The sequence below is a fragment of the Castor canadensis genome, chromosome 14, assembly GCF_047511655.1.
Source record: "Castor canadensis chromosome 14, mCasCan1.hap1v2, whole genome shotgun sequence".
NCBI classification, from domain to species: Eukaryota; Metazoa; Chordata; class Mammalia; order Rodentia; family Castoridae; genus Castor; species Castor canadensis.
In genome coordinates this window covers 57,134,174-57,156,665 of record NC_133399.1, presented here as the reverse complement: position 1 = coordinate 57,156,665, position 22,492 = coordinate 57,134,174, and the positions used below count along the sequence as shown (strand labels likewise).

The window sequence follows — 22,492 nt, the reverse complement described above, 5'->3', positions numbered from 1 at the left end:
AGATGTAAACACCTGATATGGAATACAGACTTTCAGTTTCTTCATATGATGACTAGACTTTGCAATTTTATTGTTTATCCAATTGCAAATATAGAAAATAGAAAATGAAAGTACCCCAAAAGTGGAAGTCATCCTCCCTGCTGACGTGATCAGTGGACTGATCAGGTCTAGTAGTGACTGTAATAAATAGATGCTCTGAAACCCTTCAGTGGCTGAGAAGGACCAGTAGAGTGGACTGCAAGAACGCCACACAGTGAAATACCTGCTATGGAGGGGTGTTGGAAAATTCTTGAAGAACACCACATAGACGAAGACTTGGTTTTTGCTCTGCCACAACCACTGGTAAGAAATAGCTGTGAAATGTGGAAAACTGCATTGTATTCTCGTTATTTACCTGGAAGAGTGAACTTCTAGTGGACAACTCTGTTTCAGTAACTTCCACTAAACAAATGGAAAAAGCAGTGGCAAAATTGGAGGCAGAGTTTAAATAAGTAGGTCTTACTTAATGTTCCTAAAATTTTCTTCTGAGATATTCACACACACACACACACACACACACACACACACACACACCTCTTATTTACCTAAGGTGAAAATGGAGAGCAATCAGATAAGGACACTTTGGAAAGTATTTTAGCTTTACAAAAGAATTGTGTTATAGGAATCAGAAGTTGGCTTATCACAAATGAGAAGTTGGCTTATCACAATTTCATTTTTAGAGGGCACTTTGAAAAGGCCAAAGTTATAAATAACCTATGAATCAAAGGGAAAGCCCTTTGTCTACTGATATATTTCAAATGTTCAAAATGTGTGTTCCTAACTGGTTGAAACCACCACATCAAATACCCTTTGTGCTGTGTTAATAATTCTTGCTGTTTACTGAGCATAAGATTCAAGTAAGAGTCTCAAGTACCTTTATTTATTTATTTATTTGGTGGGACTGGGGTTTGAACTCAGGGCTTTACGTTTGCAAAGAAGGTGCTCTACCTCTTGAGCAACGCCTCTGTGGAGCCCTTTTTGTTCTGCTTATCTTGGATAAATCTAGTTTATTTTTGCCCAATCCAGCCTGGACCAGGATGCTCTCTTCCCCCTCCTCCCCACAGCTTGTTGTTGTCCTCCAGTTTTTTTCCCTTGAGATGGGTTCTCCCAATTTCTGAACCATGACCCCGTGTCAGCCTCAAAAGTAGCTAGGATTACAGGTGTGAGCCACCTGCGATCTTTCTTTTTCTTTCTCTTTCTCTTTTTTGTAAGTTATAAAGTGCAAGCCCTGTGCTGGTGGTGGGGATGGGGTGGGAGGGGCGGTACCCTCCATGTACCTAAATTGTATTCTAAGGAACGCCAGATAAACCGATTTGTCGACAATATTTTAATTATCAAACACCGATAGCGAATAGGGGGCAAGCCAGCCATGCAGAGGTGCTGGGCTCTCATGGATGTGAGGACAGAGAAGCAGCGGAACAAACCCCTGCACTTTGGGTGGTGACTGGGACCGAGGCAGAGAGGAGGGTCAGTGGCACAGAGGCTGGAAGAAAGCTCACAAAGCCGCGCTCCGTCCCGGACGGGAGTCACTCCGCGAGTCCCCGCGGGTCCCTTCCTAAGGTCAGCGCAACCTCTTGCAGACACCCGCAACCCTAGCGACCTCAGGCAGAGGCCCAGCCCCGGGCGACAGCAGCTAATGGGGAGCGCACCAGCGCTCGGCCCCAGCGCGGCACCTGCCCCCATCAAGCCCCAGCAAAGCGCGATCCCTGGCCGCGGCAGGAGCAGGTGCAGGGACGCGATGTCCGTGGTGTCCCGCGCGCTCCCGCAGCCGCCCAGCTTCCGCCTGGCCAGGAGCCACCGCCCTCCCCCTCCCCCCGCACCCCTCTGCCCCGGGCCCCCCGCACCCCCCTGCCCCGGGCGCCCAGCACCGCCGAGAGTGGACATTCGGGCGGAGCCGCGCTGCGGGACGGGTGGCCGCGAGCCTGGACCGCAGGCGACCCAGCCAGAGCGCTTGCTTGCATGGAGATGCCCAGCCCGCCGCGCCCCGCACAGGCTCTGCTCCCGCAGATTAATTACAGAGACTTCAGGAATAGATTCCACGAGTTTTAAAAAAAAAAAACCCAAAGAAACAAAACAAAACTTCCCTTTGGCTATTTAAATCTAATTCTGGAGAGAAGGAAGTAGCAGAAACGGGAATTAAAAGGGTAATTCTGCTACGTGAGCTGATGAGGAAGTTGGATGGCATGACGTGAAACACGGCGCAAACAGTAGGGTTTTTTTATTTGTTTGTTTATTTGTTTCACATCACTTAAAATCTTTCCTGGAAATTATGAACTTGATGCCCATCTAGTCTCATAAACTGTTAGCTTCCTCTTCAAAAGAAAATAATGCATCTGATATACATTCTCCAATCTAGCAGAATTTAAATGATTCTCTGAGGTTTTCATCTCCATTAATTTAGGGATCTTGAGCTGGAAGTATATTACCGATTAAGCCTTACATTTGTTAAAAGTGCTGTCAAATAAGACACTAACCATGGTATACAACAAAAAAAGTACATCTGTTAGTTGGGGGGAAAATAAGACTAGCCAAAAACTAGAGCGTGCTACACAGTGAAACACGGGAGGAAAAAAAAAACACTGCCAAAAGCAGCAGAGGACAGTGTTTGTGTGGTCAGGAAGAAAGTCTGGTGGCTATCTGGTGAGTGTGCAGCCTATATTTTCCTTACTGAAAATCTGCCTCAACTAATTAAGACTGGACATATAACAGCCTATCTTAAAAGTGTTTGGATTTTGTATTTGTCACTTTGCTTTATAGTTTTCTTACACTATTGACTTTCTGTTGAAGCTTGAAACCTCATCCACGTTGACTGAAGTTAATCCTTTCGTTTATATGCAGTCATTAGTCATTATTAAAAACTGCAAAAGCACACCTTGAAGCAGCCTGGCGAGGAGGCATAGGACAGGATAAGTTACACACAAAAACAAGTTCTTTAAACTGAGCCTGGGCTTCTGAATTTACCACAGAGACCATTTCTTGAACCACTACAAGAACTAAATGTGAAATATGAGATTATTGAGTAGAACCCTTCATCTAGAGGTGGAATTTAATGCATTTCTCTTCCATTGAAAGAACTTAAAATTTAGCTGGAAGAAAATGTAGCAGATGACAGATTAACAGTGTGAAAAGGCAGCATCCATATGATTGGAGTACACAACTCATGGAGTAGTGAGGAAGGTTTGGGTGGAACTTTGAGGATAATTTTAAAGAAGAATTTTGAGGAAGAGTTGGAGCACAGAGACAGACTTGAGACCTGTGTGTCAGTCAGGTGGCAAAGTGTGGACTGGTGTTGCTACACAGGTAAGCGTTTGTCGGGATCATGTTATGTAAAATGGAGCTGGAGGCAAGATGTGCTGTCTATGGGAGGCTAATTCTGTTTTACCGCAGCTTCCACTAGCAAATCAAAACCCTGTTTGTTTTTGTTTGTTTGTTTTCAAGGAGGAGCTACCTCACAAATATGATGCCTGGATTCATATTGCCAAAAATCTGCCTGAACTGATTGGGAATGGCCAACTTCGAGGAGAAGTTGAGAAGGTTTGTCATATGTACTCCATTCGTCTTCTTGTGCAGTTAATTAACATGTTAATCTTGTTTTTTAAAGCCTAAAACGTCACCGGGATTGATTTTAGTCACATCTCCCCTTTGTTCTCAGTTACCAGAGCTCAGCATCGATGACCTCCAAGGGCACAAATCACAGCGCCTTGCACGTTTGGTTCTTGGATACATCACCATGGCATATGTATGGGGTCAAGGTGATGGAGACATCCGAAAGGTTTGGAAATCTCCTGGTGTTTCTTATGCTATGTGGTGGATTTACATTTATATGAGACTAAAATCCAACTTACATTTATTATAAAGAATTTCAGTGACTGGGGTAGAGCTCAGTGACCTGGGCTTGCCTAGCATGTGGACAGCCCTGTGGGCTTTCTGTTACAGAGTTGTGCTTCCAGATATTGGAGCCATTTGGCTGACCAACTACTTACACACGTTTAAAAAGGAGATACATTCTGTCCCTCTCTGATCCAGAGAAATAAGATCAGAAGCCAGTGGGGGGGGGTTGGGGTTAGTTGAATAATTAACATTTAGGTAAGATCTGATGGTCAGTGATTCTGCCCTAGCATTTTGTTCTCTTAGTAGACCATCACCAGGGTATGAAATGAATCTCAAGCCTCCCAGGATTTTCACAGAACTGTGGCGTGGAGCTTGTTGTCACACCACCTCTATGCTATGAAACTGAAGTTCCAATATCCACTACCCCAGACTGGCCATACCTCCCTGTTCTTTTCCTGATTAGATACACATATTTCTGTCTCAGGCTGCTGCTGACAACTATTAACCTAATTTCTACATGGGACCATCCAGTTGTAAGTCCAGTAATGGGGAGGTGGTGAAGTCAGGCAGATAGAGAATGAATCATTAGCTTTCTAGCCAGTGGAGGTGCTGGAGAACATGGCCAAGAAACAATGACATCAGGGGACTAGCTGAGACACTGTCAGGATCAGACCAACCATTTACCCACTGAGCTTGCTGGCTTTTTCATCCCTGTGACAAAATTCCTGACAGAAACAACTTAAGGGAGGAAAGATTTATTTTGCTTGTGGTGGTTTCAGAGTATTCAGTCCAAGGTAGCTTAGCCCCATGCAGGTGGGCAGAACATTATGGTGGCAGGAGCCGAAGATGGAGGAGAGTCTTGACCTCATGGAGGCCAGGAAGGAGAGGGAATGCCTGAGCTAGTGGGTATTCATCTCCTTTTATTCCCTGGCCCCCCAGCCTACACTGATGGCAGGTTTTCCACCCTTAATTTTCTCCGAAAACACTTTCACAGACATACCCAGAGGCATGTCACCCTGACAATTAGATTAATCATCACATCCATCCAGGTAATGGGATCGCTGGACCATGACAGGACTGTTCTTCCAAATGATGTATTTTCACACTGACACACCAAGCCTGGAGGAGGGAGCTTCCTCCTTTAAACACCAGAAAGTCTTTGAGGACAAGCACCATGTCACTCACAGTGAAACCCTTAAACACACACACACACATACACACAGAGAGACACGTGCACATAAATCATCCTGGCAAGTTTCCTTCAGTACTGAGCTCCAACAGCAGTGATCTGTTTATACTTGTAGTGCGTATCACATTCACAGGTCTTAGTTACAAAGACTTTGGGCATCTCTTGAGAAAATTGAGTTTGTCTTTGGTTATTGCCAGAGGATAATGTGTCATGCATAGAAAAAACTGTTTAATGATTGCTCCTGGGATGGATGGATGAAGGAAGGAGTGAAAGTAATGCGAAAGGCCCTTAGAAAAAAAGGTGCAGGCTTTTGCTCCCTTGTTCTTTTTCCTCTATGTGGCCAAATTATGGCCACATCCCCACATCCACCCAAATCCAAAACAGGAACATTTAACCAGAGTTACGTTATGAATTCATGAAGGAGAAAAAATTGCATTAATTTGACTTGAAAACGCCATCATGTAGAAGCACTAATATTTTGGTGCACAGGAAGCAGAGGAAAAGGTAAGACACTTCAACAATTAAGACTAGATACTGTTTTTAATTAGGTCTTGCCGAGAAACATTGCTGTCCCATACTGCGGACTCTCTGAGAAGCTGGGGCTGCCTCCTATTCTGCTTTATGCAGACTGCGTCCTGGCAAACTGGAAGAAGAAGGATCCTAGTGGGTGCGTAAACTGGGATTCAAACAGGAATTGGAATAGAAATCTAGGTAGATTTGGGATAATTTTTGGCAACATGGCTTCTCTGTTGTTGGATATGGTTTCCTGGATGATTGTGCTATAACTACAAATGTATTATAGTGTGTGAGAGAGAGGTGCATAGTGGGCATACAGGAAAATTCAGACAACCTATGTGTTCATTTTGAGTATTAGCTGTACAACATAGGTAACCTTCACCCTAAGCAAGCTAAGAGTATTCCTATCACCTTAGAAAATTCTGTGTGCCCCTTTCTATTCAGCTCCCTTCTCTCAACCAGGCAAATATATTCTGATTTGTCTTATCAAAAATTAGTTGGTTTTGTATTTAAAAAACTAGTTTTTTGTTTTATTTTGTTTTTAAGATAGACTCTTGCCATGTAGCCCAGGCTGGTCTCCAACTTGCTGTGTTGCCCAGGCTGTTCTGGAACTCAAGCTCTTCCTGCCTCAGCTTCCTGAGTGCTGAGATTCCAGACATGCACCACTGTGCTGGGCTAGTTGGGTTAGTAACTGGATTTCTTATGAATTAAAGCACAGGTTGTCATGGTTTTGAGGTTCCAGTTACATTGAAGAGTCAGCACATCTACAGCTGGAGAGGCAGCAACAGCTGGGCTTTCAGAGCTGCCTGCTCTGAAAATGGACTTAGGGATGGGACCGGCTACAATAAAGGAACAGAGAGCTACAGTGCCCTGTGGCCATGGGATGCACCCACAAGGAACATGGGGCACCACGGCATGAAAGCATTTGATGAAGAAAGTGTCTTAATAGTAACAATTAGTTTTAAATATGTTTATTCCTCGCATATTCATTTTTTCACTTAACTTGCAAGCTAAATGTTTGCGATGCAATCTTGTGAAATGTGAAGACCATTTTTTCTTTTTTTTTACCTGATAGATCAGTAATATTCAATCTAATGATGATAACTCAAACTCACTTGATTTTAAATTGATTTTCTTTCTCTCTTCCAACTGCTCCATTGCTTCATGGCTGCTTTCCTAAGGCCCATGACATATGAGTGAGTATTTGATTCTTCCTTTGTTCTAAAAATTATTTGCTACTCATAGTGAATGCAAGTTTATCAATATAGTCCAAATGCATTTTTAAATGATTTAATTCATGCAAAAACTAATTTAAGTGATTTTAAAGGGCAATGAATCCCAGTCCTTATTATATTTATGACTATTTGATCTAGCAAATGTCTTAATAGTAACAACTAGTAAGCTTGATTTGTGTCTATTTGACATTAGAGCTATAGGTACATAGAAATATATTACTTGCATATATATATATGCAATTATGCAAAGATGTAATTAATATACAAAATGTACATACATCTACTTATACATGACCTAGTTACCCCTGTGGCAGGAGCTAGTGAACAGTGTCACTAAGTAGCTCTTTTGTCCCAATCTTGCTACTTTTGTCCTATACTCTAAACTTTGCTAAGGTAGGTATCACGGTATAATCCAATATCTGAAGATTATATATACTCTTTGATTAAGAAGAGAAGTAAGATCAAGCATGGAGCTCACATCTGTAATCCCAGCTACTCAGGAAGCAGAGATCAGGAAGAGGGGGGTCTGAAGCCAGCTCAGGCAAAAAGTTATGGAGACCCCATCTCAACCAATAAAGCTGGGTGTGATGGCTCGCACCATCTATGTGGGAAGAAAAAATGGAATTGTGGTCCAGGTCAGCCTAGACATACCACTCTGTAAAAAATAATTGAAGTGAAAAGGGCTGGGAGCATGGCTCAAGTGTGGAGCACCTGTGTAGCAAACATAGAGCCCTGAGTTCAAATTCTAATATAGAGAGAGTAAAGTAAGAAGGTAAGCAAATAAGCAAACAAAAGATTTGAAGAGAGGAGTCCCTGAAGCAATTTATTTGAGTCCAGCAGACCGAGAGGGAATTAGCAGAGAAAATAGCTAGTGTGAAGACCTTGAAGTGACAAAAATCATGCTGAAGGGGACCTGGTGTCACTGTAAATAATGAATGACAAAAATTATATGGGGAAAGCATGACGAAATAAATTTATAAAAATCATTACCTAGGATTTTGTTGGCTCTGATCAAGAGTTAAAAAAGTATCTTTAAATAGAGTTTTAAACAGAAGGATGGCACCATCAGTCCCATTTTGCAAACACAGAGACAGCGAGTGACACAGAGCAAAGCTCCAGGGACAGTGGGAGGGGGAGTCTGGCTTCAGAAATCAAAACTCATAGACACACAGATTCTTAGACCATGTTGGCACCAATGCCAAAAGAAAAGAAAAGTAGTGTCCAACCAGTTTTCATATTTTCCTGGTTAATTCCTTTGTAAAGCCATAAATCAACGGAGAAGTCAGGATCACAGATAAAAAGTATGAATAAGAATGTATTTATTTAAACAAAAACGTATCTCTTAAAACTCTACCTCAAAGATTTCTCCATCAACAGTGAGTGCACATCTGTGCTACTGTATATACCTGCAAGAAGTTAACGGATAGAGCAATTTGGAGACTTTCCAGTTCCAAGTTCTAGAATAAAATTTCAAGCCCCAGATTAACCGTATTTGTTATCTATATTTCTCAACAATGGGACTGATGTAACTGACTCTTAACATTCTCAAATACGTGGTGAAGATAGGAGGACCTACCATAGCATCATGGCAAAATAATGCTGAAAACCAAAAGATAAACAAAAATGCTTGAAATCCGTGTCATTCTACAAATGTACCATTGACTTTGCTAAATTTCTTGTCTGCCTTTCAATTGATTTTCTTAGGAACATGGACATTTTGTTCTCGTTTCCTGGGGGGGACTGTGGTAAAGGATTCTTTCTGTTTTCCCTCTTGGTGGAAATTGCAGCGTCTCCAGCGATCAAAGTGCGTCCTCTCACTTTTGGGTATTTTATATGAATTTACATGGGCGATTGAAGTATAGTAGCATGAATTGACTTTCTCTGGAATAAATATAGCATTAGATTATTTAATTGGGGGTGATGGACCATCTAACAGAAACATTTTATTTCATTGATTTTTGTGTATCACCTGAAACATAAAATCTAGAGGCCTTATATTTAGAATCCAGTTTGAAACTCATATAATAAATAAAAACCTTCAAGTACTGTAAAAAAAAAAAGTCTTCAATGTAATTTGTCTTTAATATACAGTAAAATAAATTCAATATTTTTGGCTTTTAAAAATAAAAATGGATTGCAGACTAAGTTGGGAAAAGTTTATTCTGTGTCGATATTTAGTTGTAGGAGATCTTACATATTTGTCTTGTTTGTTTGTTTCTTTTTCAGGAAATTCCCAATGTATTCAATGCTATAAAACGTCAGGACCAGGAGAGTTTGAAAGACACACTGCTTAAAATACAGCAGTGCCTGCGAAAAGCCCGTAAAGTGTTTGAGAAAATCCCTGGCAAGTATCCTACTCGGGGCGGTCAGATGTTTCTGGTTGTCTGGAGTGAAGAGTTGTTGAGAAAAGGGAGGCAAAAGCTAACCACCACTTAGTACTTGGTTTATCTCATCACTAACCTGTTGTATTTCCTGTGTGGTAGGGCTTATCATCTCCATTCTGCAGATAAAGGAAACTGAAGTCAAAGAGATTAGACAATTCAAGGTTACCCAGAATTCCAAGCTGGAAACTCTGAGGAGTTTCTTGACTGCTACTAAAACCATGAAGAGCCGGGTGCCGGTGGCTCACACCTGTAATCCTAGCCACTCAGGAGGCAGAGATCAGGAGGATTGCAGTTCAAAGCCAGCCTGGGGAAATGAGACCCTATCTCTAAAAAAACACAATCACAAAAAAAGGGCTGGAGGAGTGGCTTAAATGGTTAAGCGACTGCCTAGCAAGTATGAGGCCCTGAGTTCAAACCCCAGTATCAAAAAAAAAAAAAAAAAGAAGAAATCTGCTAAATGTGAAAGCAATTTTAAATGCTGAGAACAGCTTCTGTTTCTTCAGAATTCACTAAGAAACAACAGTCATTGAGCTGAAAAGTTATTGCAAAATTAACAGCTTAAAACAATACAAAAACTGGAAGAGTGAGTAAGCAGTTATTTGTAAAAGGAAGTCTGCCCTGCTGGAAGGACCTAACAAATAGATGGTTGTTTATTACTAGGTTTGGAGTCACTGCTGACTAATTGTTCATAAGCTTTAAGGAAGGAGACCTGGGAATGTAGCCCATGGGATACTGGGCTGTTTATTTACTTATTACTTATTTATTTATTTCGTGGTGCTAGTGATGGAGCTTAGGGCCTTACACGTGCTAAGCTGTCACTGAACTGCATCCCTAGTCCTGGTTTGTTTCTTGCAAGCAGTTTCTCTGTTGTGTAAGTTAGTGCATAAAACTGTGCAAAGGAAATGAGGGCAGTTTAACTGATGATGCATAGTAGGTGGGCAGGTGGCCCTCAACACAAGCTAATGGCAGAACCCACTCAGTGGGTCTAGGCGGGGTACTGGGCAGGGCTCCTCTGGGAGGGATCCTGGCTGTGTCTGCAGACTGCCCCAATGCCCAATGTCTTTCTGAAATTTCAGCCTCTGCTGAGGTCCTGTCAGTTGTTTACAACACTCTGAATTTCCTGTACACCTCTGAAGATGCTTAATTAAACACATTTCATATTTTTACAGAACATGTGGACCCCAAATTATTTTTCAATGTTCTTCGCATATATTTGTCTGGGTATGTAGTCTTATGCTTGAATTTGTTTTTTTCTCAAATATTAGGAACATACCAACTCCTATTGAAGGCCCTCACTGTTCACTGGGTTTAGAAAACAATTTATATTCTAAAATACATGTTGGAAAGAAAGAACAGACTGTACGTTCTCTCCCCCCCTTCTCCCTCTCTCTCTCCCTCTCCTTCCCCTTACCTTACCCCCTCCCTCTCCCCCTCTTTCTCCCCCTTCCCCTCCTTCTCTCTCTCTCTTTCTCTCTCTCTTTGTTACTGCCTGGCCAGGGATGCCCAGGAAAGGGAACTGAACTGGAAAGTCCATCATTTTAAAGGGAGTCAATGATCCACACGAGTACAGACATAAACTTCCATTCTGAGAGAGTTATAGCAAATTTGCTCAGAATTGTGTTATTTATTATTTTTGTCACTTCTAGTGGGAGATTTTTTATCTGAAAATTGACAATCTAAAGAATGTTTTTTCCTTCCTTCTTGCTCTAGCTGGGAAAACAACCCTCAGCTGCCAGAAGGTCTGCTGTATGAAGGGGTCTGGGACACCCCAAAACAGTATGCAGGGGGCAGTGCAGCCCAAAGCAGCATCTTTCAGTGCCTCGATGTGCTTCTGGGCACAGATCACAGAGCCACTGGAGGTAGGTGGGAATGACAAATATCAATCATCTTCTGTTAAGATGATCATATCTTAATATCTGTTAAAAATCCTTCCCATCAGCATCTTGTCTGAGCTTATCTGATGCTTTTAGCATAATCAACCAAGTAGGGCCTATATAGTGATCATCCATTTCACGATGAAAAAACAAACTTACAGAGGATATGTAACCAGCTCCTTGTTAACCAGCTAGAAAGCCAGTGAGCCAAAGCTGACCCCAGGTTCATCATTGCCTTGATCTTGAAACTTGAGCATGTTGCTGTAGCCTCTGGGGAAGCCAGTGTTCTTTTTCTGAAAATGTCAGATCTGATGTGGAAAGTTGCCTGCAAATAACACACAACCGTGGGCAGGAGTTGGAGACATAGAGATCTCAGTGACAGGTCTCACACGCAACCATCCTGAGGACACAGCAGCCAGCAGCACCAGGCGAGTCCTGCACAGGACACAAAGATGAGCCACGTTTGTCATATGCCTTCCAGAGACTTCAGAGGAGAGGAGGGAAAACATTTTACTCTTCTTCTCTGCTTTATTAAGAGTCTGCTTAACCAATAAAGGGAGGAAGCACTTGGTTAAGAGAAAGTATACTTTTTGCTTTTTCCAGACACATCTAAAAAGATGCTTAACCTCTCTCCAGCTCAGAGTCATGACCTGCTGACTGCAGATGATACATACCCAGTCTGTACTGGTGGCCTCTTGGAAGTAGAAAAAGTAGAAAAAGTAGAAAAATGAGGCACAAACAAAAATTCTCATTATGGAAAGTGAGTTTTGCTCGTTTCGTTTTTAGGACTAATGATAATTTTCAGTATTTGCTGTTGCTAGTGACTATTTAGCTTTCATGTAAGATGGCCTTACACTCAGACTCACCTTCTGTGCCTGGACGTGACACCCACCCTCTCTAACCTTACCTGTCTACCCTGCTTGCGGAAGGCCAGGCCTCTTGGTTACCCATCTTTGTTTTGTTTCTTCAGGATCAGCTGCTAAGTTCCTCGAGGAAATGAGACTGTATATGCCGCCAGCTCACCGGGACTTCCTTCGCTCATTAGAGTCAGGCCCATCGCTTCGGGAGTTTGTCATTTCACAAGGTGGCAGCAACTTGCAGAAAGCATATAATAGCTGTGTGCTAAACATGGTGTCCCTGAGGGATTACCACTTGAAAATAGTGAGAGAATACATTCTGGATCCTGCAAGCCAGAAGGCTAAGGAAGACAATAAGCTGGAGAAGCCGGAAGACCTGGAGAACAGAGGGACCGGAGGCACCGATGTCAAAGATTTCCTACAGACTGTGAGAAACACAACGAAGAAGTCCCTTCTGAAGGAAATTTAGTGTAACCCCAGAAAGAGAGCATGTGGCATGGGGGCATGGCTCAAGTGGTAGAGTGCCTGCCTAGCAAGAACAAGGCCCTGAGTTCAAACCCCATACTGCGAAAATATAAGAGTGCATTTTGATCAATGCACAGAGGTCTTCATGTAGTCCTGTCAATGATCATTATATCAGATACAAGAATTAATAATGTGTAATGTAATATACTATAAAAGATTTCAAATAAGTTTTCTGTAATCTGTGCAAGAAAATAATAAATACTTAACTATATAAAAATGCTAAAAATAATGTTAGAAATATAAGCTGCATTTATAGTTGGTATATTATGATGAAATTCAGTAAATAAATATTTATTAAGATGAAATAAATCTTCCTTCATTTTTATAACCATAATAAAATACTCTTCCAGAAGAGAGCCACTCTTATCCCTTCACAGGCCATAGATCCCTATACTTTCAAAATGCAAATATTATACTTTTTTATAATTACCTGCTTGTTTGTCTGTATTCTCATTATCCAATAACCTTCAGGATGTCAGAGACACTTTGACTTGTTTACCAGACTCATCCATTACAGACCTTGGTAGATACTTAACAGATATCTGCTGGGTGTGATGGCACCTGCCTGTAATCCCAGCACTTGAGAGGCTCAGGTGGGAGGATCTTGAGTTCAAGGCCAGCCTGGGATACATACCAAGACTATGCATGATTTCTCCTGAAAGATCAGTGTTGCTGGGCACTCACACTCTGTCTTGAGTTTATTTAGTAGTTGAACCCTAGAGAGTTAGGGCTTAAGAAGTACTTAAAAATCATCTGAGCCAAATGCTGCAATTTAAAGAAGACAAAGTTCAGGCTCAGAGGGTGAAGTAACTTACTGAGAGTCACACAATTAGGCACAAAGGGGAGGAAATACTAAGTGTTTTGTTTAAACAACTCTCATCTGCTTTACACTCTACTTGGAATAGACTGAGGTTGGAAGGAAAGCAGTGTGGGAAGGGTGGGAGAAGAGGTGAGATGACATGTCAGGATTTCATGAGGAAGCAAATGGTTAGCCAGAAATCAGGTTTGATATGAAAGACAGGAGGAGAAAAAATGCACAATGGTCCTGAGAGGGTGGAATTAGCAAGCATTTTGAATTTATGAAAACTTCAGCTCTGCGGAAGCAGAACAAACTCAGGAATTTGAATGGATACAGCCAAGTAGGTTTGAGGAAGGAAACTGGTCATATACTTCTAGAAGTCAAACTGCTAAACACCATTTTAACACTATTCCTCCAAAGCACATATTCCAGCTCACAGCAAAATTCCCTTGATTCCATAGAAAATACTGCAAATGGCAATGATAAACAGTACTTCTGTGGTGGGGATGTTTTTTTCTTTATTCTGTCAATGTTTCTGAGATGAGTAGACATAATTTTATCATGAAAAAGTATATATGCCTACATCCTAAACTCAGATATGTCTGCAATGTGTGTGTAATTGTTAGGACTTATCAGAAAGGTCATCCCATCCGTAGACTTTGAGGTGGTACAGAAATCTGTAAACTGAGAGTCAGGGGACTGAGACATACTTTCCAGCTAGCACACTGATTGGCTTTGTGACCTTAGGCAAGGCACTTTATATTTCTCTAATTTGACTATAATAATACTTGTCCTGCCCCTTTCACCAGGTTACTGTGAGGACAGAATGGTACATGGTGCTGAAGAGTTCTAAACCTGTAGAGCATCACTAGAGTCCATTGCCAAGGATAAGACATCTTCTGTCTTGTGTCCTCCAGCTTGCTACACTCATTGCCCTAGCCCCACAGCTCTAGGGGAGCTGAACTTCAGGAGATTCACTAAGTGAGAGTTGCTTTTATGTAAATGGAATCTTATCACCTTGAGAAGTAGGGCATCTTTGGTCCCCAAGGCAAGACCTGCACCACACCTTCTCCTTTAGAACATCACATCTGCTCTGACCCTGGGGAGAGGAGGGAGGCAGGAGAAGGAGGAGGTGAGGGGCAGTGTCACAGATAATGAACTAACAACAGGTTTCAAATTCCCTCATGGTGTCTGGGCACTTGTTCCAGAGTCTGTTCTCATTTATCCATCCAAAAAGTAGAAAACAAGATTCCTGATTTTCCTCAAAGAACTCATGTCTGGACTGGGAAAGGCACAAAGTCCTGGATCTGTTTTTTTTTTTTTTCATTTTTCTTTTATTATTCATATGTGCATACAAGGCTTGGTTTATTTCTCCCCCCTGCCTGGATCTGTTTTTAACAAAGCTGTTGCTTTCCAAGTTTCTGCTCACCACAGTGAGTACCTCTGTGACAGCTGGCAAAGATGGCTTCCTATCACAGGAGGAGGTTGTAGCTAGACAGGGAATTTTCTCAGATATTCCTATCTATCCTAGTCATTTTCAGTTGCTCATCACACAGTGCCATAGGCTGTGTATATTGTCCTTTCCATTGCTGATAAAACTTAAAGGAGGGAAGGTTTCTTTTGGTACCAGTGTCAGAGGTTTCAACCAATGGAGAGCTGGTTGTGTTACTTTTGGGTCTTTAGTGAGGCAAACCATCATGACACATGATAGAACAAGGCTGCTCAGTTCCTGGAAGTTGAGAAACAAAGACAGAGGAAGAAGTTGGGGTGTCAATATCCCCTTCAAGGGCTCACCCCAGGTGACCTAACTTCCTTCCCCTAGGCCTCACAGCTTAAAGGTTCCAGTACCTGGAGAGTGTTACAGACTGCTGATGAAGCTGTTAGCAAAGGACCTTTTGGGGCATTTAGGATAGCACAGGTCAGGCATAGTGACATACACCTGTAATCCCAGCAATCAAGGATCTTGAGATCCAGTCCAACCTGGGCTTCATAGCAAGACTCTATCTCAGAAAAACAAAGGTAACATTAAACAAGTTACAATAAAACAAAAAGAGATTTACTTTAGCTCACAGAGTTGATCCAGGACTGAGGGCCAGCATCTGGTGATGGCCTTCTTACTAGCACAGTCCTGAGGTGGCAGAGGGCATCACATGGGAGAGACAGGGTGTGTGTGAAAGCTGGTCTCTGTTCTCTTCCAACAAAGCCACCAGGATTCAAGTGTGGGTCTCCACCTTGATGACTTCATCTAATCCCAGTCACCTCCCAAAGGCCTCACATCTAAACAGTTAGATTAAGTTTCCACTGTCTTAAACCCCAAACGGGGATTGAATTTCAATGTGAGGTTTTGCAAGGACAAACTGCATTCAAACCATAGTGCTTTTTAATGGAATTAGTAATTCTACTCCAGTCTATGTTCTAGCAAAATCTGAAATTGATAGCAGTGTGTTTGTCCACATGTCGTTTCCCATGCATAAGGAGAATTTAGCTTAATATGTATCTTTGCATATCAAGGATTCAGAAACTCAAGTATTCTTTATATAACCCCCGCCTTCTGGAATTCTGCAACTGGGCATCAGAATCATGTAACACAAAGAATCTTCTGGGAGCTACTTTTCTAAAGCATGCTCACATTTTAAAATTTCTTATGTGTTTTATACCCTGCAAAATACATTTAGGACATTAAGTAATATTTCATGCAACTGAGATTGCTTAATTAATTAGGACCACTCTGAACTTCTATCCTTTATAAAAGACTAGTGTAGAGTCCTACCATTGTAGGACCATTGCTAGAAGTACAAATGTAGTCCTTGACACAGAATTATTTTACATGACAATAAAGAATCGAAAAGTTAGAAGTTCAGACCAGAAATTTGGCTGATCAAAATGGCCTCACAGTTTCTAAGTTCCTGCCAAATTTTAGACAAAATGACCCAGGCAGGGCATGAACTCCACCTCCGAAACCTTTGGTAAATAGAGCAGCTCTTTTATTTAGGGCTGATGTTATCAGTTACTGCTACAAGTGCTGGCATATATGAATGCATTTAATCTTGAGGCATCTATGTGAAGTAGGTATTATTATGCTCCCCATTTTTCGGGAGTTCATTGAGATGCCAAGAGATCAGGACATTTGTTTAAGAATATGAAAAATGAGGGAAAGCTAGGGTGCAAACCCAGTTCCTTTGGCTCCAAGGCTTCAGCTTCCAGTTGCTGCTGTTCTAGATACTTAATATTTTATTTTATTTAAGACAGGCTTTCACTAGTTAGCTCATTGTGGCTTTAAACTGGTGTTCCTCCTGCATCAGCCTCCTTAGTGCTGGGATTATAGCTGTTCTACCACACCCGGTTCACTTAATATTTTACCATTAACAAAAGACTGTTTTTGGTCTGAAGCAGCTGACAGAGTTAGACATCATACTGTGTTTCTACTGACTGACTAGCTTTCTGACTATCAGACTAATCAGAAAAGTTGTGTGTGATAGAGGCACAGAATAAGAGAGTTGAAGAATATTTCTTGCAAAAATTTTCTTCTGAATTTCTAGTATGAAATAAATAAGCAATCTGTACCTTTGTTCAATTAGCCTCTACTGTGCAATTCAAGAAGTATAGAAAATAGGAATTTTGCAACTGAGCATCAGAATCACATAACATACAATCTTCTGGGAGCAACTTTTATAAAGCGTAAGTGGATAATGATGGCTCGTACTTAATTATTCTGCTACTGTTCTAAAAGTTTTCCATGTGCTAATTCACCTCATCACCACATGAGCCTTTGGAATAGGTGCCATTACTCACTATTTTTTCCTGTAAGGAACTTGATACCCTTACGGGTTCAGTAATTTTCAAAAGTCAGAGAGCTATGGCAAAGTAAAAGATTGAACCCAGGCAATCTCACTCCGGAATATTTCAGGCCACTCCCTAGAACAACCTCAAAATTATCTCACAAGGGAACTCTGTTCCTTTTGACCATTGCTGTCAATGTATTGTATATAAGGGCTGGGGATGTAGCTGAGTGGTAGAGCCTTTGCCTAGCATGCCTAAAACCCTGGGCTCCATCACACACACACACACACACACACACACACACACACACAAACTGTTACAGAAATACAAAGGAAAGTCCCATACAAATAAAATATTAACAAACTATCAGCCCAACAAAACACTTGTATTTAGAATATACGATTGGATGCTTGATTGTATAAATTCTCCTCAAATTCCCAACTCATTCATGACTTCTCATTGTGTTGTAGTAATAAGAGAGCAGGGGAGTGGGGTGGTAAGAAGACTTACTTTTGTCCCCATTACTACCACTGTGGATCAGTGGCCCGAACATTTCAAAATGACATTGGAAATTACCCTGGGCAATTTATAGGGGCTGTGGTCTAGAGAGTTGAGCCTAGTAGATGCAGAAACTGGTGCCTGGAAATATGGTGACCTCATTGGAAAGAGCTGGAGAGTTTTAAAGTTGGAAATCTTCTCAGTAAGGAATCACTTGCTGGTGTTCTACTACAGTGCTGAGTCCATTTACACTGGTTTGAATGTTTTAGTGAAAACAATAGAGCAGTCAGATGGTACACACCTGTAATTCCAGCACCTGGGAGATTAAGGCAGGAAGATCATGAGCTGGCTAAGGCCAGTTTGGGCTACAGACTGAGACCTTGTCTCAAAAAAAATAGAAAAAGATTCACAGTTGTAAAGCCACTATTAGGCTAGCAATTGATTGAAGATGCTATTTAAGGAGCACTGTACTGCACTGGGGTGCAAGTGGATGAGTGCTTGCCAAGTAATTATGAGGCCCTGCATTCAGGTCCCAGTACTGTAAAAGTAAAATAAATAAATGAGTAGCACTTTATGTGGAACTCTTAATTGCATTTCTTGAGAAAGTGCCTAGTTCATGTAAACTTCAGGTTAACATTGGCCCGCAGGCTATATGCTTCATGTTACTTGCCAGAGGCCCTCATTGGACATCAACACAGCCAAGAACACACTAAATAAAGAAATATTGGCAGATTATGACACTTTTCATGAAAAAAGCAAAACCATAGCTATAAAGCTACCATTGAATTATCAGAAATGTACATTATGAAGTGTTATGTTCACAGGTTAAAATCAGTTACACTGAAAATGAAAAGGGCAGTAGTGAACCTACTTCATTCAGAGGAGCTGTGCATGAAGCTTCTGAAGTCTTCCTTCACATATATGGCAATAGAGTTATGATTTCTATGTATTAACCAAATTGGAAGAAGTTTTCTCTTGTTGATAGTATGTACACACCTATCAACAACACCAGTTGTACAGATTTGACAGTTAACCTGTTAAATTCCTGGGGGAAATATGAGAGTGCTTCTGAATTTGTTAAGCTTGTGTAATCTGTCTCCAAAAACCATTTGAAAAGTACAGTTAATACATTTTGATGGAATTCTATCCCGGTGCTGGTTTTGCGATTTGGAATTACTGTACTAGGTGCTTAAACTGCTTTGGCTAAGAGCATTGACTCCTTCCTTACTTGGCCCACAAAGTAACCTATGGCAGGATATAAAAGCTAGGCATCCCAGCAACAATTTGAGGACAAACTTCTCTTCTGGAGTCCAAAAGATGGTCTTCCAAACTCAGCATCCAGCCTGACTCAGGGAACTACCAGATTCTGGGCCCAACTCATACTGCTCCATGTGGTCTAATTCCTTTGATCTTTGCTTAAATTCCTTTTTTTTTTTCTTTTGGTGGTACTGGGGCTTGAACTCAAGGCCTTCACCTTGAGCCACTCCACCAGTCCTTTTTTGTGATGGGTGTTTTCAAGATAGGGTCTCAGGAACTATTTGCATGGGCTGGTTTTGAACCATGATCTTCCTGATATCTGCCTCCTGAGTAGCTAGGATTACAGGCGTAAGGCACTAGTCCTAGGCTTTGCTTGAGTTCTTGCCTTTGCTTTCTACCTAAGCATGGAACAAGGACCCTTACCACATGAGAATTCCAGTGCCTCATCTTGGTGACCACAAAGGGACCCTTCTTCACCTGAGGTCAGTATAGGCTGCACCAAACTGGAGGGGACTACCTAGGAAGTGGCTATGATTGTCCAGCACTCCTGTGGAGTCTACCCTCCAGGAGACAACCCACCCACCCCATGGATTAGCTACCATGGAACTCAGGCCAACTTCTCTCTCTCTCTCTCTCTCTCTCTCTCTCTCGTTAAGGAGGGCTTCTCCCTTTGGAATCTGAGGAAAAAGCTCTGATCCCACTACAGCTGTTAGGCCAGTAACCCAAGAAATCAGGATCCAGCTAAGGGCTTATACTGGACTGCCAAAGCTATGTGGGTGGAGCTGAAACCTCAGTGCACAGAGGCTTTTCTCCCAACTTTTGGTTTCCTCTCTTTTTCTCTCCCAAGTAGATCAGAATGAGTAGCTGTCTCTTCTGCCCTAGGTAGCAGTGGGTCTTCTTCTGTCACTGGATTTATACTGAGACCATCCCAGTCCTGACCTGGGAACTCATTGCCCAACTATGCCCTGGGCAGGATCCTTGTCCCTTTTGCAATCCCTTCTTGGACTGGACTCACTTGCTCAAGACTTTGCTCAATCTCTATTTCGTGATGTACATTAGACATGTGACAGAACATCCCCCAGTGCAAAGCAGCCAAGTCAGGAGTAGTGCATTTTCTGGGTTCTCCTGTGAGGTTGTTCCTGTAGTGATCTTCTCCTCCTTCCTCTGTTGTTGACATGAGGCCCATCCTCTCCCTCCCGAGGCTGTTTATCAGAGGTATCTTCTATGTGGGGACATTGGGCTGTGACAAAACAGCCCCAGCCCCACTAGAGTCCTCCCCCTTTTCATGCTGGCCCTTTGGGTTGCTATGGAACCCTTCCATAAGAGATTCCTTTTTGAGCTAAATGCCTTCGCCACCTGGCAGTGTATCCAGTACCTGGGTCACAGATCTAATAAAAAGAAAATTGATTAGGGTAATACCAGTAGGGTGGCTGCAACCCAGATAGACCTGAATGTCTTCCTCATGACCTTAGCCACAGGTGGCAATGGTGGGAGTGTATGGGAATGAGAGATGCCCTCTCCCTCACAGAGGTTCTCCTCACCTGGGGATGCCTGGATAAAAGGAGAAAACTCCTTTTAGGGTTATCAGTTTTCCTTTTAGATGGGGGAATCAAACTTCCGGTACCCTGGAAGGATCCCCCTTGCATGCTTACTAAAACATTGAAAATATCTTGATCCAGAAAGTCTTCAACAGAATAGACTCAAGTTTTACTGCACCCAGCCCTGGCCCCAATATCTTCTGGGAGACCAGGAAAAGTGGCCAGAAGGGGGGAGCACTAACTACAATACCATTCTTCAATTAGATATGTTCAATAAAAAGGAGGGGAAATGGACTGAAGTCCTGTATGTCCAATTTTTCTTTTTCCTAAGAGACCACCCAGAGTAGCTGAGTGAATCCAGGATAGATACCGAGACCATAGTGACCCTTTACAAAAAGCCTCTAGGCTCCCTAGAGGAACCAGAACCCAAAAAATTGTCTGATGCCCAAGGGCCCCCAATAGTGTAAAAGAAGGTCTCCCCCATAACAGAAATCAAATCTCTAGGGTAACCACAGGGGATATATCCCACCCTGAGGGAATTGGTCAATGCTTGCATGGCTCACCCTCTACTCCCTTACCAAGGACGTCTTAGACTCACTGGTGAGCCAGGCAGGACTCATTCTATTGCAGATACCAAGGCCTCCAAATACTTCCTGTCAAGTGGGGTCCCAACCACTGGCCTCTGTCTCCAATCCCGGTCAGCCAATATCCCCTTACCCAGCCACCTTGTGCCCCTGACATTGTCCCACAGGACTCTACCCCCTCCAGTTAATTCCTGGACAGGATAGGGCTCGTGTTCCTTTTAGATTAAGTGGGCTTAAGGAAATAAATAAGGTTTCAGGAAGTTATACTGAAACTCAGGCATTCAGGAAACTCAGCCAAAATTTTGAGCTGAGCTGAAAAGATGTAATGATACTATTGCTTCAGACCCTCACTTCCCAGGAGAAACAGAAAATACTAGATCAAGCAGTGGGAGCTGGGGACAATTATCACCTAGATAAATGTGTCCCTACAAGCCTATCTCTGATGGGTCTTTCAGAAGAGGAGGGGGAAGGAGGACAGAGACACCTAAAAGGGAATCCCGATTCCCAATTTCCACAGGAGATCAGGCAGGGCCTAGATATGATACTAATTGGGACCCTGAGAGTAACAAGCATGAACGGACCCATAACCACTTCAGCCTCTGCATTCTTGAGGGACTAAGATGGGCCAAAGTGAAACCTCTTAATTATCCCAAGTCATGGATATACAACAAGGACCCCTAGAAGCCCCAGTGGCCTTCCTACAGAGACTTAAGGATGCACTATAAAAACATACCAATATTGTACTGGAGTCACAGGAGGAGGAAATCATCCTAAAGTTCCTCACACAACCAGCCCCAGGTACTGGTAGAAAGCATCAAAAACTGAAGGGAACAGAGATCTGAACCAACTGGTCTGTGCAGCCATATCTGTATACTATAATAGGGATTTAGATAAAGACAAAAGGGACCTGGAAAAGGAAAGGAGAAAGAATATATGGCAGGAGGCTCTGATTGCAGAACTTCAAGAGGTTCCCCTGGGGCACAGTCCAAACCTGCAGACATGTTTTCAATGTGGACAGAAGGACCACTTTAAGAGGGAGTACCCCCAGAGGAAGACACCTCCAGGACCCTGTCCCATCTGCCAGAGAAATCATTGGAAGGCACACTGTCCTCAGTTCCCAAGGGGACTGAGGCCAGAGCCTCTCACCCAATGATGGGTCCTGAGGCCTCCCATCCAGGCTCCCAAGACCATCATAAAATCAGAGGAGCTCTGGGTGGTACTTACTATCGAAAAGCACAACATCAACCTCCTTATCAATACTGGAGCCAGTTTTTCAGCTATTCCTTTCTCTCCCAGACCCAGGTCCTCCAAGAAAATTACTGTTTGGGGCATATCAGGCCAGCCCCTACAGCATTATTTCACTCAGCCTTTAGCCTGCTCCTGGGGATATTTCCACTTTTGTCATTCCTTTTTAATTGTCCCAGAAACCCCTACACCTCTGTTAGGGTGAGACCTTTTATCTAAATTGGAGGTCCAGCTCCTTTTACCCCCAGGGGAGTTCTTTTGCTTGCCCCTGATAGAGGAGCAAGTAAGTAGACCCAATAGTGTGGACAGATGGTCATACCAGGGAACACGCACAGATGGTG

The 22,492-nt window shown here is 42.5% G+C and overlaps 1 protein-coding gene across 2 annotated transcripts; it reads left to right on the top strand.

Moving 5' to 3' along the window:
* The first annotated feature begins 166 nt into the window (after positions 1-166).
* On the top strand, positions 167-12,742 carry Ido1 (indoleamine 2,3-dioxygenase 1). 2 transcript variants are annotated; one of them, XM_020182482.2, is made up of 10 exons: positions 167-342; positions 3,478-3,573; positions 3,692-3,811; positions 5,608-5,726; positions 6,757-6,771; positions 8,515-8,614; positions 9,037-9,154; positions 10,364-10,415; positions 10,905-11,053; positions 12,039-12,742. In XM_020182482.2, the coding sequence occupies exons 1-10, from the start codon at positions 268-270 to the stop codon at positions 12,392-12,394; spliced, it is 1,200 nt and encodes a 399-aa protein (XP_020038071.1). In that variant the 5' UTR covers positions 167-267; the 3' UTR covers positions 12,395-12,742. The 2 variants fall into 2 exon arrangements, with proteins under 2 accessions (XP_020038071.1, XP_073910717.1); XM_074054616.1 differs by lacking the exon at positions 12,039-12,742 and adding an exon at positions 11,672-12,012.
* The last annotated feature ends 9,750 nt before the right edge of the window (positions 12,743-22,492 follow it).

Excerpts from the sequence above, each read along its gene's own strand:
- Ido1 (XM_020182482.2), top strand. The coding sequence starts at position 268 with ATGGAGGGGTGTTGGAAAATTCTTGAAGAACACCACATAGACGAAGAC. Across the intron at positions 3,812-5,607 it reads GTGATGGAGACATCCGAAAG|GTCTTGCCGAGAAACATTGC; the intron begins GTTTGGAAATCT and ends GTTTTTAATTAG. Across the intron at positions 9,155-10,363 it reads AGTGTTTGAGAAAATCCCTG|AACATGTGGACCCCAAATTA; the intron begins GCAAGTATCCTA and ends ATATTTTTACAG.